Below are 17,163 nucleotides of genomic sequence, written 5' to 3' on the forward strand. Positions count from 1 at the left end.
TCGTGCCCCACCAGTGACCACGCTTCTGTCCAGCTGCCTCGGGCCTTCTCTGGTAAAACTTGGCGCCAGTTTCCCTGACCCTATGTGGTGCCTTCCTAGCGGGTGTAGCAGGGGGTCGCACCAATAGATGATCACGACCTCCGGTTCTTGGCTGAGGGATGATTTACCTCCACCAACTTGGGAATCCAGTACCCTTCCACGACCTGACCCTTCACCCGATATAACGCGGGCTTGCAACGGTTGCTGTCCGTTCTGCTCTCTTAGGGTCCCTTCTGCCTTCTTTTTTCTGGAGCCTTTCTACTCCTCTGTCTCTCCTCTTTCCTTCCTTCTCCTTCTCTTCTTCTCCTCTCCGGCCCCGGCCTTCTCTCTAGGCCTGCCTCGTGGAGCTGAGCTCAGGCTGAGCCGCAGCTCCCTGTCAGCCCTCTCTGGCTGAACTTCTTCTCTTTCTCCACTGAACTGAACTCCCTCCTAAGATGGCCCCCACTTTTTATCTGCTTCTTTATGCTGAGCTCAGGTGACCTGCACCCAATGAGCTCCTTCCTATGCTCCAGAAACCGTCCCCTTCTACTCCTACATCACTGGGTTCTCTCCCCCCTCCCCACTCCAGCCAGTGACATGGTCAGTTGTGCCTGCATAAATGGGAGCACCGTCGAGCTGTCCCCCGGAAATGGGGTGAGTGTGTGTATGCAGCTAACTGAGCCCTGGTCCACACTCCATCCTTACCTGGGAGTGGAATATCACACCTCTGGTTGAGGTGCAATACCCCTGTAGCAACCGAACCCTCGGGGCGCTACATTCCCCCCTGGTAAACCACAGCACGTCCTCGGGCTGGAACAAAGCAAAAGACAATTCAGAAACATGCAAATTTTTAGAATGCATTCACATATAAGATTTTAAACCATTATAACTCATCCCTTTATGGGAGGCAACTTTTCTCTTTTAACGTTACTAGCACATTTTTCTCTTTCAGCAGGTATTATAAGACTTTCTTCGCACATGTAAAACATTATAAAACTCTTTTCATTTTTACAATCACATCTGTCACATATAAAACATTTTCTTATAAACATTCTTCATATAAAACTTTGGTTAACTGGTCACAGTGTGCTTTGCAACCAGGTGTCCATCTTTCTATTAAGTGCAAACACATGAACACAAACACGAGGGACCAGTTCGTAAACCCTCAACGTAGGCCCTGGGGTGGCTGCAGGGCGTGGCTGATCCAGCTGCTGGACCTCGTCTTCAGCCACCTCTAACGGGTTTTTGTTCTGAGGTCAGTTGTTGTTGTGGTTTCTTATAAAACCAGTAGGGGGCACTTTAAGAAGTGCAATTATGTACAAGATTGGCCGCTCCCAGTCCTCGGCCGGATAATTTAATAATTTGGCTGCTCCCAGTCCTCAGCCAGGTGGGAAAGGGGAATGGCTGCTCTCAGTCCTCAGCCAGGTAACTGTTCAATCTGGATCAACTTTGTATCAGACAAACAGTTCCTTTTACCCTGTCGGGCAACTATGTACACGTACACGCTGCTGCTCCTCAGTAGCGGTGTCCTCCTTGCGCACCTTCTTCCTCCTCACCATTCTCTCCAGACCCGTCCTGGTCCTCTGGGTAACAATATTCCTGGTACTGTTCCTCCTCCACCCTCTGGACATTGAGGGCGTACCACCCTTTTAGGCCTCGATGCCGGGTGTATGTTACCCGATCTCCCGAGAACAACTCCCGCTTCGGGTGACCCGTTGGCAGGTGACCCTTCACATCCCTCCTGTCAACATGGAGATCTGTGGCTGTGGCAGAGTGCCGAATGAACCCCCACCCTTTCTCCTGGTGGAATTTCACCACGGTCCCAGCTGTTTTAGGACCGCGTGCTGCATGGGGGTTTCGGCGGGTGCGCGTCTTCTCCTCCGCGATTCGGGCCTGCAGCTGCTCTCTCTTCTGGCGCCGTGCCCGCTCCTCCTTCGCAAGCTGCTCACAAATTTCCCGCCTGCGGACTGCGGCCGTCCCTGTCTCCTGGGCAAACCCCATCACATCCTCCCCGGTCTGGTCCCATCTCACCTGGAACTCTTCCTCCAGGAGCTGAGAAACGGTGACTGGCTGCGGTACAGGCAAGAGCTGAGCAAGCGGGGCCTCAGCCTCCGCGGACAGGTTTTCCCGCTGACTGGGGTGAACCCATCCCTCTGGTACGGGGACCGGCTCTCCATCCGGACTGGCGAGCTGGCTGTACAGGTCAGTCCCAAGGGGTGGTGGTTTCGGGACCGGGGGCGCACGCGGTCGGGAGGCGCCTGGGGAGGTCAGGCCTTGCGACCGGGCTTGGAGCGGGCTGCTCTCGGTCACGCCCGGGGTCAGGGGGCACGACGGGGGGCGTGGTTCAGCGGCGGTGTTCACGGCTTGAGGCCCTGGTGTATGCGGCGGGAGCGTGGAAGCTGCAGCAGCTCCTGGGACTTCTGGCTCCGCGGCGGGATCCAGGGGTAAGGCTACGCAATCAGGACCCGGGGCAGGGGCGTCCGCCTTACCTGCCTCCGCGGCAGCGCTGTTCTCAGCCTCCGGTCTCCTCTCTCTGTCTTCGGGGGCAGCCGCACTGCCGGGTGCTGGCAGCGTCTCTTGATGCCGGGTCGCGACCCGCGGGGCCATCTCCTCCCTCCATCCGGCGATGACTTCCCTCTGTGCCCGGACCATCCCCCGTTCCAGCTCCTCCAATGCTGTCCGCATAAACTCAGGGTCTTCTGCGGGGAGCTGAGCCATCAGCTCCGTGAGGCTGTATGGGGACGCCTCGGCCTGCAGCAGGCCGCTTGCCAGGGTGCTGGAGTTGACGCTCCTCTCCATCTCCGGGTGTGATCTGGCGAGACTGATCCAAACCACTCCCTGCCCCCCAGTTTTCTTCTCTTTCCGCCCCCAGTGGGGGTGGTCCTGGGGCCATCTTCTGACAATCACTCTCAGGGGCAGCCCCCAACGTTGATGGACATCTCCACAGCCGCACTCATGGCTGTTGAGGGTGGGCTCCTTCTTTGGCGCCATTCTGGGACCTGGCCCACGATGGGAGGTGGCTTCTTGTTATCTTTTGGCGCGCACATTATGGTGCCCGTTCTGCTGGGGCGGGCGCCATTTTCAATACAGTGAAACAGTCTCTTTTCAGGCACGCAATATCCGTTTGTGGCGGGTTGGTCACAATCCTGCCGACTACGCCAAAAGCTGACTCGACCCCTGGGCCGTGGGGTACCCGGAACAGGGCCTTCTAGTTTACGGTGCTGATGGGGGCAGTAGTGGCAACCCGGTCCCGTGGCTCAGGGTGGTCAGAACAATGTTGTGGCAGTCTATTTGTAGATTTATGAATGTCCGACTACGCCACCCATGGATTGCAGTCGGGGATGACCGCCGCTGCAAGGCAGACCGCTGAGGCTGGTGTTGGTGTGCAGCACAGGGATGAGATAACTCCCCATGGGAAGATTTTAGCCTCAGGGCAGTGTAATAGGATGCTGGGGGTGATGGTGCAGATGCAGCATTAATCACACAGAGTCCAATGGTGCTGTTCAGGTCTTTTACTCACAGTTGATATCCAAGTCACTTCCGTCGGCAATGACTGCCTGAGCCGTGCTGCGTCCACCAGGTGAGGGGCTCGGTTAACCCCCAGGCAATTCAGGAGTATGGCACAGGACCCCCTTCTATCCTTTCTCTGGCCTCTCGTGCCCCACCAGTGACCACGCTTCTGTCCAGCTGCCTCGGGCCTTCTCTGGTAAAACTTGGCGCCAGTTTCCCTGACCCTATGTGGTACCTTCCTAGCGGGTGTAGCAGGGGGTTGCACCAATAGATGATCACAACCTCCAGTTCTTGGCTGAGGGATGATTTACCTCCACCAATTGGGAATCCGGTACCCTTCCACGACTTGACCCTTCACCCGATATAACGCGGGCTTGCAACGGTTGCTGTCCGTTCTGCTCTCTTAGGGTCCCTTCTGCCTTCTTTTTTCTGGAGCCTTTCTACTCCTCTGTCTCTCCTCTTTCCTTCCTTCTCCTTCTCCTCTTCTCCTCTCCGGCCCCGGCCTTATCTCTAGGCCTGCCTCGTGGAGCTGAGCTCAGGCTGAACTTCTTCTCTCTCTCCACTGAACTGAACTCCCTCCTAAGATGGCCCCCACCTTTTATCTGCTTCTCTATGCTGAGCTCAGGTGACCTGCACCCAATGAGCTCCTTCCTATGCTCCAGAAACTGTCCCCTTCTGCTCCTACATCACTGGGTTCTCTCCCCCCTCCCCACTCCAGCCAGGGACATGGTCAGTTGTGCCTGCATAAATGGGAGCACCGTCGAGCTGTCCCCCGGAAATGGGGTGAGTATGTGTATGCAGCTAACTGATCCCTGGTCCACACTCCATCCTTACCTGGGAGTGGAATATCACACCTCTGTTTGAGGTGCAATACCCCTGTAGCAACCGAACCCTCGGGGCGCTACATAAGAATCAGGCAGTAACCGTGCCACCGCCCTAAGCAATCAGACAAGAGATATGCACACAGCAGGTACTGGAGCAAAGTGTGCAGCCTGGACTGATAGGTAAGATGGCGGTCTTGCATGGTGGGAGGTGGTAAGCCATGCAAGTGTAGCGCCCCGAGGGTTCGGCCGCTACAGAGGTATTGCATCTCAACCAGATGTGCGATATCTCACTTCCAGGTAAGGATGGAGTGTGGATCAGGACCCTGACACCTGCATGCCCTACACCACATTTCCGGGGGGCAGGGCGACCGATATGCTCCAAGTAGAGCACGACAGTCCCTGTCCCTGGCTGGAGTGGGGGAAGGGAACACCGAGGAAGGGGGGACCCTGTAGTGCATAGGAGGGAGAGGGCAGTTCCTGGGTGCATTGAGAAGGAGGTATATAAGAGGGGAGCCATCTTAGGTTCAGTGTTCAGTCGAGTTCAGACAGAGAAGAAGAAAGAGCAGGAGGCTGGGAGCAGAGTCTCTGCATGGGCTCTGCTCCGCAGGCAGGCCTGAGAGAGCGGCCGGAGCCTGGAGAAAGGAGAAGGAAGGATGAGGAGCGGAGGAGGCTCCAGGAACAAGGAACGAAGGGACCCCAGGGGTGTGGACCGGTGAGTCGCCACCGCACGCCCGAATATACCTGCGTAGGGGGGTCAGGCCAAAGGGAGAGACCGGTCCCCGAAACTAGTGGAGGCGGGGAACTACCCTCAGCTAGAAACCGGAGGCTGTGACATTTTATGTGGCGCAGCCCCTCGCTACACCCGCTAGGAAGGCACCACATAGGGTCAGGGAATCGGTACCAAAGTTCACCGGAGAAGGCCCGAGGCAGCTGGACAGAAACGAGGTCACTGGCGGGATATGACAGGCCAGAGAAAGGACACACAAAGTGGGTCCTATGAAACGCTCCAAAGTTATCTGGGAGTAGGCCGAGCCCCTCACCTGGTGAGCACAGTGCGACGTGGGACGTTATGACCAGCTGGAGTAACGTGGATAAAGAACTGTGAGTAAATAGCCTGGACTGCATTACAGGACTCCGGGTCGTTACTGCTGCTCCCGCGCATCATCACCCCCAACATCCGCGCTCGCTGCCCTGAGGCTATACTCTTCCCGTGGGGAGTTACACTATCCTCTGCTGCACCCACAACACCAGCCTCAGCGGTCTGCCCTTCAGCGGCGGTTCACTCTGACCGCAATCCACGGGTGGCGTAGTCAGACATTTAATCACAAAACCGTATAAATAGACCGCCATTTGGGTTGACCACCCTGAGCCACGGAACCGGGTCCCCGCCACGCAAGGACTACAACCCCCAGCATCCACAACGGGTCCGGTTCCGGGTATCCCCACACACACGTGGCCCAGGGGACGCGTCAAATTTTAGCGTAGTCGGCAGGATTTCGTGCCTGCAACCACCGGGTACTGCATGCCTGAAAAGAGACTGTTTTACTGTATTGAATGTGGCACCTGCCCCAGCAGAACGAACGCCATTATGTGCATGCCAAAAGACAAAAGAAGCCACCTCCCATCGTGGGCCAGGTCCCAGAATGGCGCCAAAGAAGGAGCCCACCCCCAACAGCCTTGAGTGCGGCTATAGAGATGTCCATCAACGTGGGGGGGCTGCCCCTGAGAATGATTGTCAGCAGGTTGCCCCGGGACCACCCAGGGGCGGAAGGAGAAGAAAACCGGCGGGGCAGGGTGTGGTTTGGATCAGTCTCGGCAAACCACACCCCTGACGGGTGGCCTGCTGCAGGCCAAGGCGGTCCCGTACAGACTCACGGAGCTGATGGCTCAGCTCCCTGGAGAAGACCCGGAGTTCCTTCGGACTGCGCTGGAGGATCTGGACCGGAGGATGGTCCAGGCGCAGCGGGAGGCCATAGCGGGATGGAGAGAGGAGATGGCCCGGCGGGTCGCGACCCAGCAGCAAGTGGCGCCGCCAGCATAGGCCAGCGAGCCAGCCCCTGAGGACGAGGAGCGGAGGCCGGAAGCCGAGAGCAGCGCAGCCCTGGAAGCAGGTAAGGGGGACACCCCTGCCACCAGCCCTGATGCTACAGACCTGCCTCTGGACCCCGTCGTGGAGCCAGACGTCCCCGGAGTTGCTGCACCTCCCCCGCTCCCGCCGCCGGCACCCAGGCCCGAAGCCCCAAGCGCAGCCGCCGGACCACGTTCCACGCCGTGCCCTGTGATCCCGGGAACAGCCGGAAGCGGCCCGCTCCAGGCCCGGTCGCAAGGCCTGACCTCCCCAGGCGCCTTCCAACAGCGTGCGCCCCCGGTCCCAACACTACCACCCTTAAGGACCGACCTATACAGCCAGCTCGCCGGGCCTGATGGAGAGCCGGTCCTCCAGCCACGCGGATGGGTTCACCCTCGTCATCGGAGGGACCTGTCCGCAGGGGCCGAGGCCCCGCTTGCTCCGCTCCTGCCCGCTCCACAGCCAGTCACCATCCCCCAGCTCCCGGAGGAAGAGGTCCAGATAGAGTGGGACCAGGCCAGGGAGGACCTAATGGGGTTTTCACAGGAGACGCGGGCGGCCGCAGCTCGCAGGCGGGAATTCTGCCAGCGAGAAATAAGGCACCTGGAGAAGGAGGAGCAGACGCGGTGCCAGAAGAGGGAGCAGCTGCCGGCCCGGAGCGCGGAGGAGAAGAAGCGGACCCGCCGAAACCCCCAAGCTGCACGTGGTCCCAAAATTACCGGGACCGTGGTTAAATTCCATCAAGAGAAGGGGTGGGGGTTCATCCGGGACCCCACCACAGACACGGACCTCTTTGTCAATAGGAGGGACGTGGAGAGCCACCTGCCCGAGGGTCACCGGGGACAGTATCTGTTTCCAGGGGACTTAGTGCCCTACACCCGACATCGAGGACTGTGGGGGTTTTACGCCCTCAATGTCCAGCGGGTAGAGGAAGAACACTACCCTGAACCCTACTACCCAGAGGACCCGGACGGGTCTGAAGAGTACGGCGAGGAGGAGCGTCCACAAGGGGGACATCACTACTAATGAGTGACAGCCTGATTGTATATAGTTACCCGTCAGGGTAAGAGAAGGCAAAGTTTGCTAAAAGTTAGTCCCGGCTGGGGACTGTTACCTGTTAATTTGCTAAAGGTTACCCGGAAACGGGTCAGTAATATCCGGCTGAGGACTGGGAGCAGCCAACCCTCTGTGAACTATCCGGCTGAGGACTGGGAGCAGCCAATCCATGTAAATAGTTGCACTTCCTAAAGTGCCCTCTATTGGTTTTATAAACGTTGCAACAACAGACCTCAGAACAAAAACCTGTTTGGCATGGCGGAAGACGTGGTCCAACGGTCGGATCACCTATGCCCTGCCGCCACGCCCAGGGCCTACGTTGAGGGTTTATGAACAGGTCCCTCATGTTCAAAAGTTTTGCCAAATTTGCACCTTAAGAAGAATGGACACCTGGTCGCGGAAAGAACTGTGACCTGTTGATATGCTGCTGATGATGTTTTATATGTTTTTTACTAAAAAGAATGTTTTATATGTTGGTGAAAAGAGAAACTGTTTCCCATAAAGGGAAGTTATATGCAGTTGGCAGTTTTATGGTGTGAAAAGTAAAAAAAAAAAATATTTTGCATGTCCTAATTTGCATTGTCTTTTGCTCTGTTCCAGCCCACGGATGTGCTGTGATTTACCAGGGGGGAACGTAGCGCCCCGAGGGTTCGGCCGCTACAGAAGTATTGCATCTCAACCAGATGTGCGATATCTCACTTCCAGGTAAGGATGTAGTGTGGATCAGGACTCTGACACCTGCATGCACTACACCACATTTCCGGGGGGCAGGGCGACCGATATGCTCCATGTAGAGCACGACAGTCCCTGTCCCTGGCTGGAGGGGGGGAGGGAACACCGAGGAAGGAGGGACCCTGTAGTGCATAGGAGGGAGAGGGCAGTTCCTGGGTGCATTGAGAAGGAGGTATATAAGAGGGGAGCCATCTTAGGTTCAGTGTTCAGTCGAGTTCAGACAGAGAAGAAGAGAGAGCAGGAGCTGGGAGCAGAGGCTCTGCATGGGCTCTGCTCCGCAGACAGGCCTGAGAGAGCGGCCGGAGCCTGGAGGAAGGAGAAGGAAGGAAGAGGAGCGAAGGAGGCTCCAGGAACAAGGAACGAAGGGACCCCAGGGGTGTGGACCGGCGAGTCGCCACCGCACGCCCGAATCTACCTGCGTAAGGGGGTCAGGCCAAAGGGGGAGACCGGTCCTCGAAACTAGTGGAGGCGGGGAACTACCCTCAGCTAGAAACCGGAGGCTGTGACATTTTATGTGGCGCAGCCCCTCGCTACACCCGCTAGGAAGGCACCACATAGGGTCAGGGAAACGGCACCAACGTTCACCGGAGAAGGCCCGAGGCAGCTGGACAAAAACAAGGTCAATGGCGGGGTATGACAGGCCAGAGAAAGGACACACAAAGGGGGTCCTGTGAAACGCTCCAAAGTTATCTGGGAGTAGGCCGAGCCCCTCACCTGGTGAGCACAGTGCGACGTGGGACGTTATGACCAGCTGGAGTAACGTGGATAAAGAACTGTGAGTAAATAGCCTAGATTGCATTTGCTGATCATTGAACATGCCCCAAATAGTGAAATGATGGCTCCGGACTACAATATTGTTCTGGAGGAGGACTCTCTAGAGAGGTTGGGTAGACACAGCGGGTGATTACATTCCACTCCTTGATGATCTCCTACCTGTGTGGTGCCTTCAGAAGTGAATGAAAGCCCTGACCGAAAATATTAACCCTGGGTGCGATACCCTAAAGTGATCTGCAGTGATGGAGTGCTCAAGCCTACCAGCCCCGCAACCATCTGTAGTGAGAATAACATGGTCTGATGGTTTCCATAATCTGCAGTTGTGGCAAGTCCTCCAATGAAAGAGCTTCTCCTAAAGTGACTCCCCAATCCGTCAAATATATGGAAGTTCATATTCTACTAATAGAGAGTATGAGCAGAGTTTTTCTTTTGTGGACAGCCCCTTTAAGAAGTTTTGTAGCAACAGGCAGAGTCTTGAGGAGGCTCCATCATTCTTATCATTGCGAATGTACATATGTAAGATTTTACAAGTATGAACACTCATCATCCTAAAGCTATTTCTCACTTTTGGTGTAGGTTCCCCTTAAAGAGGTATTCTTAAGTTTGGAAGTTATCCCCAATCCAATAACTTCACGACCACTGGAGTTCCCACCAATATCGAGATCCGCACTGCTGCTCCATTCATTCAAATGGGACTGCCGGAGATAGCTGAGCGCTGCGTTCGACACTCCCATTAGAATGAATGGAGTAGATGCATGACCCACCATTGCTCCATTTACACGGTGCCCTTCAAAGCCCTGGTTCTCAGAGTCAGTGCAAGGTCGGACCCCCAGCGATCGGAAAGTTATTTTCTAACAATGGATAGGGATAACTTGGTAATTCCCTGTTACCTGAGTCCCATATAAATTGCTGTATATCTAAAACCATGGATGGGTTGGATGTCATCATATTAGATCAAGAAAGGTTCTTTCAAAAATGACTTTCTTTTACTTTCTTTCACAGCACCCCCTATAGGGCTCATGCACATAATATGGCCATGTACTTGGGGCTTTATCCTAATACATCGGATCCCAGTCAGTAAAACTCTGAACAACTATGAGGCTCTTAATCATTTTTTGTGTAGGCTTGAGACCTACCTGGATGTAACACGTCCCACTGTAACACTGGACCACAGGGTGGTAGTCATTGGCGAGTTTTGTTTCTTTGACACCCCGGCCCGCTACAGGAAATAGTGTACTGTGGGGTTGCAGGTGCGCTGATGCTTCGAGATCTGATATCTCCACAGTCCCCGTTAAGGCACTGTCCCGTTTAACCCTCTCAGTCAAGGAGCCAAACCAGCTGAGCATCAGCTGATCGCTGGCGGCACTGATCAGCTGATCACTGGCGGCACTGATCAGCTGATCACTGGCGGCACTGATCAGCTGATTGCTGGCGGCACTGATCAGCTGATAGTCACGTGACCATCAGCTGATCAGTGACGTCAGCGCAGGTCCTGGCAGCTCGGTACACTGGCTGGTCGCCGGGTAGACGGCATTGCCGGGGACCAGGACACCGGGGGCCACCGGACAGGTGAGTATAAGGTTTATTTTTTAATTTTTTTTTTCTTTTTTTGACTGCGGGTACACAGGCTGGGCAGAGCAGACTACTACTCCTCCCATCCACACCCCTCTCGCTGTGCAAGTAAATGGGCGCGAATTTGCCGCGGAAACGTGCTGCCCAAACAATGGTCATGCTACTGTTTTTACCACAATGTGAATCTAGAGTGGAGATTTCCACATCATGTGCACAGCACATCCGGATTCGCATTGCTATACCTGGCAGACCTATTAACAAGCATTTTCGCAGCGTTTCCGCGGCGGGAAAACCACCGCGAAAACGCATAAAAAACGCATCGTGTGAACTTAGCCTTAGACTGACTAAAATGGATCCCTTTCACCCAGAATCCCACAGAACTACCTCCCACTCTGGGCTAGTTAACCCTCACACTGTCTTTGTGCCTGATGTCTGTCCTTGCCTTGTATCTTCTGGGAAGATTTCACCTACATTTTATACCACAGTGAAAAGGAAGATACAGACAACTTGTGGCCATTGGTTAGCACTTCAGCCCACAGGAAGATAACCATTAAATACATAGCAGTAACATACATGTAAAAAACACTTTAATAAATAGAAATATCAGAGGAGTGGGATGCCATCCTCACCACCCTCACACCACCACCGGTCACTGCTCCTTGGACCCTGGATGTTATATGTCCCCCACCACTGGTCACTGCTCCTTGGAGTGTTGCTTATACATGACACATCACATACAGAATGTAAAGGGTTCATGGTAAAATGAATTATGGGACCAGAATGACAGAGATGACAAATCTATAGCCAATTTATTAATAGAGATTTATTTATAATCAACAGACTATGGGTTAATAGAAGGAGCGGATCGTGAACATGGAGGAGGTAAAGTACAATCAATGTGACTCCAGAGGAGCAAGAACAAAAATGTTCTACATGAAAAGAACTTGACATTGAAGCAATCTGTGGGGTGAAGGGATGGGACCTTCTTCACAGCGCGCCGGCATGGGGGCTCGTCATTGTATGCGCCCATCGAGGCCCCCGTGACGTGATCGTCAGGCGCTAATGGCTTGCTATGACATCCGGGGGTCAATTGAAGACCTCCATGCATGTCATCACAGAGGTCCTTTGAAACTCTTCCTGTTGTCAGGCTTCAAGTATGAATTTTCTATATGCAGCAATACTACTGTATTGCTGTATACAGATGATCACAGGTTCAAGTCCCATTAGGGGACTAGTAAATACAGTAAAAAGTAAAAACAAAAGTTAAAAAAATATGAAAAAAAACAAAAACAATAAAAGTTCAAATCATTCCATGTCCTCCATTAATAATAAAGATAATTAAAAAAAAAATTAAAAATACACGTCTATAAAACAAGCAAAATAATTGACCATCAGGATCATAAACATGTCAAGTTATACAAAGCAGGACAATATAGCACTGTTCAACGTCCATATCAACACGAATGAAAAAAGAAGAAAGACGTACAATGAACAATATCTGAAAAAATCTCATAAATTTTATTGATATAAATTCGTTAAAACATTACAAAATTTGGAATAGCATTAAGTATATTAGTAGTATGCCAAAAAGTAAGGCACCACAGATAGACAATCACATGAGGAGGAAATTCAAAAAACAATTTTTGGTACAGACAATCGGGAGGGATATAACCAAGATACCCTCTCCAAGAATAAAACACATTCATATGTCTGAGCCATAACCAAGTGCTAAAGTGCACAGTGCTTTACATAATTTCATAAAGAAAAATCCATCTCACACCTAAAGGCAATTAGTTATGCTATCACTACTGACACCCCCGGAAGAAGGCACAGCGCCGAAACGCGTGTAGGGGCGACGGCACCTTGACTGACTAAACACATGTGAGTAGTGACAGCATATCTAATTGCCTTTAGGTGTGAGATGGATTTTTCTTTTTGAAATTATGTAAAGCACAGTGCACTTTAGCACTTGGTTATGGCTCAGACATATGAATGTGTTTTATTCTTGGAGAGGGTATCTTGGTTATATCCCTCCCGATTGTCTGTACCAAAAATTGTTTTTTGAATTTCCTCCTCATGTGATTGTCTATCTGGGGGGGGGTGACATCCTGCATGGGGCATTATATGGTGGGGGAGGTGATATCCTGCATGGGGCATTATAAGGGGGGGAGAGATGACATCCTGTACAGAGCGTAATATGGGGGCCAGTATCCTGCATGGAGAATTATTTGGGGGTCAGTATTCTGTATGGAGCATTATAAGGGGGCCAGTGTTCTGTACAGAGCGTAATATGGGGGTCAGTATCCTGCATGGAGCACTATTTGGGGGCCAGTATTCTGTATGGAGCATTATAAGGGGGCCAGTATCCTGTACAGAGTGTAATATGGTGGCCAGTATCCTGTATGGAGCATTTTATGGGGGCCAGTATTCTGTATGGAGCGATTCGCCGGTTTCTGAGCTGTTGTGGAATTTACAATAGATATCGGTCATGTAATGTAAGAAGTGAAATCTTTGGCCTTGTACTATATATATATTTCTCTGCTGTATCTGTGCGTCATGAAGCGTGGTATGTGTTAAAGGGGCCACTGAGACTCTTTCGCCCGGGGCCCACAAAAACCTGGAGCCGGCCCTGATCACCTGTCACTGACACTCATGTCCTTTTTATTGTCAAACAACCACTAGTGAGATATAATGCAGCATGAAGGGGCTTGGAGAAGGTGGCAGTGAAGGTGTGTAAGTGTCTGATGGGGTCACACAGCTCATAAGAGGACAACTGCCCGGCCTCATAATCCAGACATATCCTGACTCTATCACTGGAGATCTTGTCAGGTAACCGGATCACTTTACTGCCATGTATCACTACATACTGATTGTTAAATCTCCACAAACCCCAGGACTTGTTGTTATGTCCAATACATGACTGACCTCCCCTCCTGTCTATACTGGGATAACAGATCCCCACCATCCAATCTCCTGATCTACTGATCTCCACATCCCAGTAATGTCGTCCTGAGGTAAATCCCCTCCTGCTCATCACCTGGTTATAATCCTGAAATCTCTCTGCCGTTTCAGGACGTTCTTCATCTGTTTGTGTCCAGGTTGCAGTTTTCAGGTCATCTGATATATGGACATTATTATGAGCTGTGTTTACATCCAGTAATATGTCTGCAGGACCCTCCACATAGATCCCGCTCCTTATACCTGATATTACGTCACATAATGTGTTTAATGTGTGTGAGATCACAGCCACATCCAGGTCATCTCCATCATGGAGCTGTTTATCATGTCCCCCTGTGTCCTCATCACCTCCGTCCTCCTCAGGATCACACAAGTCACCGGTGTCTGGTTCCTGTAAGACAGTCAGTGGATCCGTCATGTTACACAGCTCCTCAATGTGTCTCATCTTCCTGGACAGCTCGTCCTTCTTTATCTCCAGCTGATGGATCAGAGCAGACAGTGACAGTGACTCTTCCTGTTCCTGCCTGGAGATGTCACTCAGGACCTTCTTCTCCAGGTCGTCCACCCGTCTCCTGATGTCTGTACACAGGGCAGTGACTCTCTCGGCTTCTCCAGCTGCTTTTTCTTGAACTTTTCTCTCGCGTTCCTACAGACTCCGAACTCTTTCTTTAGTCTCCTCTCTCTGTGTGATCAGTTTCTGGAGATTAATGCTCAGTTTCTTTTTCCTCTTCTCAGAGGCCTCATCCAGCAGCTCCACCTGGTGTCCCCGATGTTCTCCAACCAAACTGCAGGACACACAGATACAAGCAGCGTCCTCAGCGCAGTAATATTCCAGGATCTTCTTATGGACAGAACATTTCCTTTTCTCCAGAGAAGTGCTGGGATCAGATAAGACGTGTTCTGGTGATTTGCTGTGAGACCTCAGGTGTTTATCACACAGAGAAGCCTCACAGTGTAGACAGGATCTAACAGCAGGTACAGGAGAGTCCACACAGTAAGTGCAGCAGATCCAGGTGATCTCTTCCTGAGGTGACTCAGTATGCCGGAAATTCTTCACAATATTACACAAAGCAAAGTTCCTCATCAGCGCCGGCCGCTTCCGAAACTCTTCTCTGCAATCAGGACAGGAATAAACTCCAGACTCGTCCTGTGTATCCAGCGCCTGATCTATACACATCCGGCAGAAGTTGTGTCCACATCTCAGCATTACAGGATCTGTATAAGTGCGCAGACAGATGGAGCAGAGCAGCTCGTCTCTCAGATCAGCAGACGCCATGGCTGATGGAGGAAGAGAAATTATCCTATAATTCTTACACGCCCAGAAACCAAAGGTCGTTTTTATTGTTTATGCGATGGAAGGAGTTCACAACTTAAAGTTGTTGTCCAACGAACAAAGTTCATTTTAATCCATAGATCTTGGAATAATAATAATTTCCACAACTGTATGTGTTTAAATAAAATGTTCCTGTGCTGAGATAATCTTATAAATGTGCCCCTGCTGTGTACTGTGTAATGGCCGTGTCTTACCATTCAGGAACATGGTCTGATCATACCACATGTGAAAGGCAGAAGTAGCGCTGTTGTGCTTCAGAAGCATCCAGCAACTATAGAAGTTAACAGAATCAGAGGATTCAGGGAGTGTTTTAGCAGAGCCCCAGGGGGATTGTGGGGAACTTGTAGTCTGGCTGAAGCCAAAAAGAAAGGTAGTGTGTTATCTGGATCTGACAGAATGCAACTGAACAGGATTCAAATCAGGAGAAAAACTAAACACAGGTCAGGTAAACTCCCTGAACTAACAGTGCAGAGTATTATCAGGCAGGAAGATAAGGACTGGAAGGGATTGTGTCACAGGGATCATCTCCCTCATAAAACCCTCCCCCTCCATCTCCATGCAGGATAAAGAATGCTGTGTACTATTGTGTCCTTGTGAAGGAAAAGCCTGTGGTTGTGTATGCATAGAAGTGTGCTGCTAAGAGATCTAATCTATGCTGAATTATGCTACTGAAGAAACTGTAATACTGTGCCTTGTGAAGAAACTACTGTATTGTTACTGGAGCCATTTCTCAAGAAACTCAGACTGCACTGTAATGAAGATTGTTGCTGTAATATCCCTGAATTGCACTGGCTGTGCTTCAGATTAAAATCCACTGTTAAACTGTTGAAAAAGACTCTTGTCAGATGTGTCTGGTCAGCAATTGAATCTATCGTGTGCCTGAGAGACGCTGCAGCCTATGGTTGCCCTGAGTTACGGTTCCCCCAGGATTCCAACGAATTCATGAAACCAGTCTCGCCCCTATCTGAACTTAGGCAGCGTGCGTGTAACATTGGTGGCCCGTACGGGGAATCCTGAGTGGAAATTAGCATGTAGAGGGAGAAGAGGAAAAGTGTCTGGAAAAACACAGGAGCACAGCACCTCAATTCAACTCTGCTACACCAGTTAAAGGGGACCAGCCCTAAAGAAAATTCACTAGCAACAATGGATGTGGAAATACAAACGGACAGAATTAGTGAGCTGCTTCTTCACTTAACCTGTGAAGAATTGAGAACAGTAGCAGAACATATAAAGATGTCAGAAGAACAGATTTCTAAAGCACACAGCCACAGGCAACTGTTAGCTGCCATTAATGCAAAAATGGATAAACTGGGGGAGAAAGAAGCTGAATACGTCATGGGGTCGTTCCTCCAGGAGCTAACACAGTTTCTAACCAGGTTGAAGTTGGAGGATGGAGGGGCGGCACCAATTACAAAAAGCGGGAATCTCCGTCTGCAGACAGAACTACAGGAATTGAAAGAACAATTCAAAGCCCTAACAATAGCCCTGCAGGAATCGACCAAAACCTCTGAACGGGTGACAGACTCAGACAGAACCTTTACCCTGCTCGGGTTAGATAAATCAGGAAGACAGTCCTCTCTAACACCACAAATCACAATAAGGAAAGAATTCAAAATCCTGGGACAGATTGGAGAGTGTGAACAGAAAGATAAACTGTCTTATATGAACTTGTTGCACCAGATCGATGCAGGCTTATAGAAGAGCTACCAGCCAGATTTGATCGTCGAGGGGATGGTGAAAGCGATCAGCCCGGGACTGAACCTCCGTAGTATGCTAGAAATGAAGACTCAATTGACCTTGCAACAGCTGAAGATGATTTTAAAAAGACACTATAAAGAAGAGAGTATTTCAGAATTGTTCCACCGACTCACTAACCTCTCACAGAAAAATAATGAATCATCCCAAAGTTTCTTGTTCAGAGCAATTGAACTGAAGGATAGGTTGTTTGCATCCAGAGATGTAGAAGCAGAGAAGTTTGATGCTGGACTAGTTCAGAAGAAGTTCTTGAGATCATTGGGAATGGGGTTAATCAGCAAAGACATGAAGTTGCAGCTGAAACAGTACCTAGAAGATCCTGGCATTCTGGACGAAGTTAAAATTGAAAAAATGAATGAGACAGCTATTTTGGAGTCATAGAGCAAACAGAAGTTAAAGAAAGGCTCTGCTCCTAAAATCACCAAAATGAGTAGGCTGAAGTTGGAGACCCCCGGTGGCCAGTCCGAAAGATCATCATGGAGACCCTCCAGTACCACCTCCGGAAAGGAACCTTAAATCACCAACAAAAGAGAGGACCGCCAGCACTGACTGGGAGGAAGTAA

The 17,163-nt window shown here is 51.3% G+C and overlaps 2 protein-coding genes across 2 annotated transcripts; both read right to left on the bottom strand.

Moving 5' to 3' along the window:
* Window positions 1–13,204: 13,204 nt before the first annotated feature.
* On the bottom strand, window positions 13,205–13,957 carry LOC141164666 (tripartite motif-containing protein 14-like). Its single transcript, XM_073650155.1, has one exon. The coding sequence runs from the start codon at window positions 13,955–13,957 to the stop codon at window positions 13,205–13,207; it is 753 nt and encodes a 250-aa protein (XP_073506256.1).
* Window positions 13,958–14,158: 201 nt separating this feature from the next.
* On the bottom strand, window positions 14,159–14,837 carry LOC141164667 (E3 ubiquitin/ISG15 ligase TRIM25-like). Its single transcript, XM_073650156.1, has one exon. It carries the CDS (start codon window positions 14,786–14,788, stop codon window positions 14,159–14,161), a length of 630 nt encoding a protein of 209 aa, XP_073506257.1. The 5' UTR covers window positions 14,789–14,837.
* Between the last annotated feature and the right edge of the window lie 2,326 nt (window positions 14,838–17,163).

The sequence above is a fragment of the Phyllobates terribilis genome, unplaced genomic scaffold (assembly GCF_046119375.1).
Source record: "Phyllobates terribilis strain yellow unplaced genomic scaffold, ASM4611937v1 Scaffold_10__3_contigs__length_209671492, whole genome shotgun sequence".
NCBI classification, from domain to species: Eukaryota; Metazoa; Chordata; class Amphibia; order Anura; family Dendrobatidae; genus Phyllobates; species Phyllobates terribilis.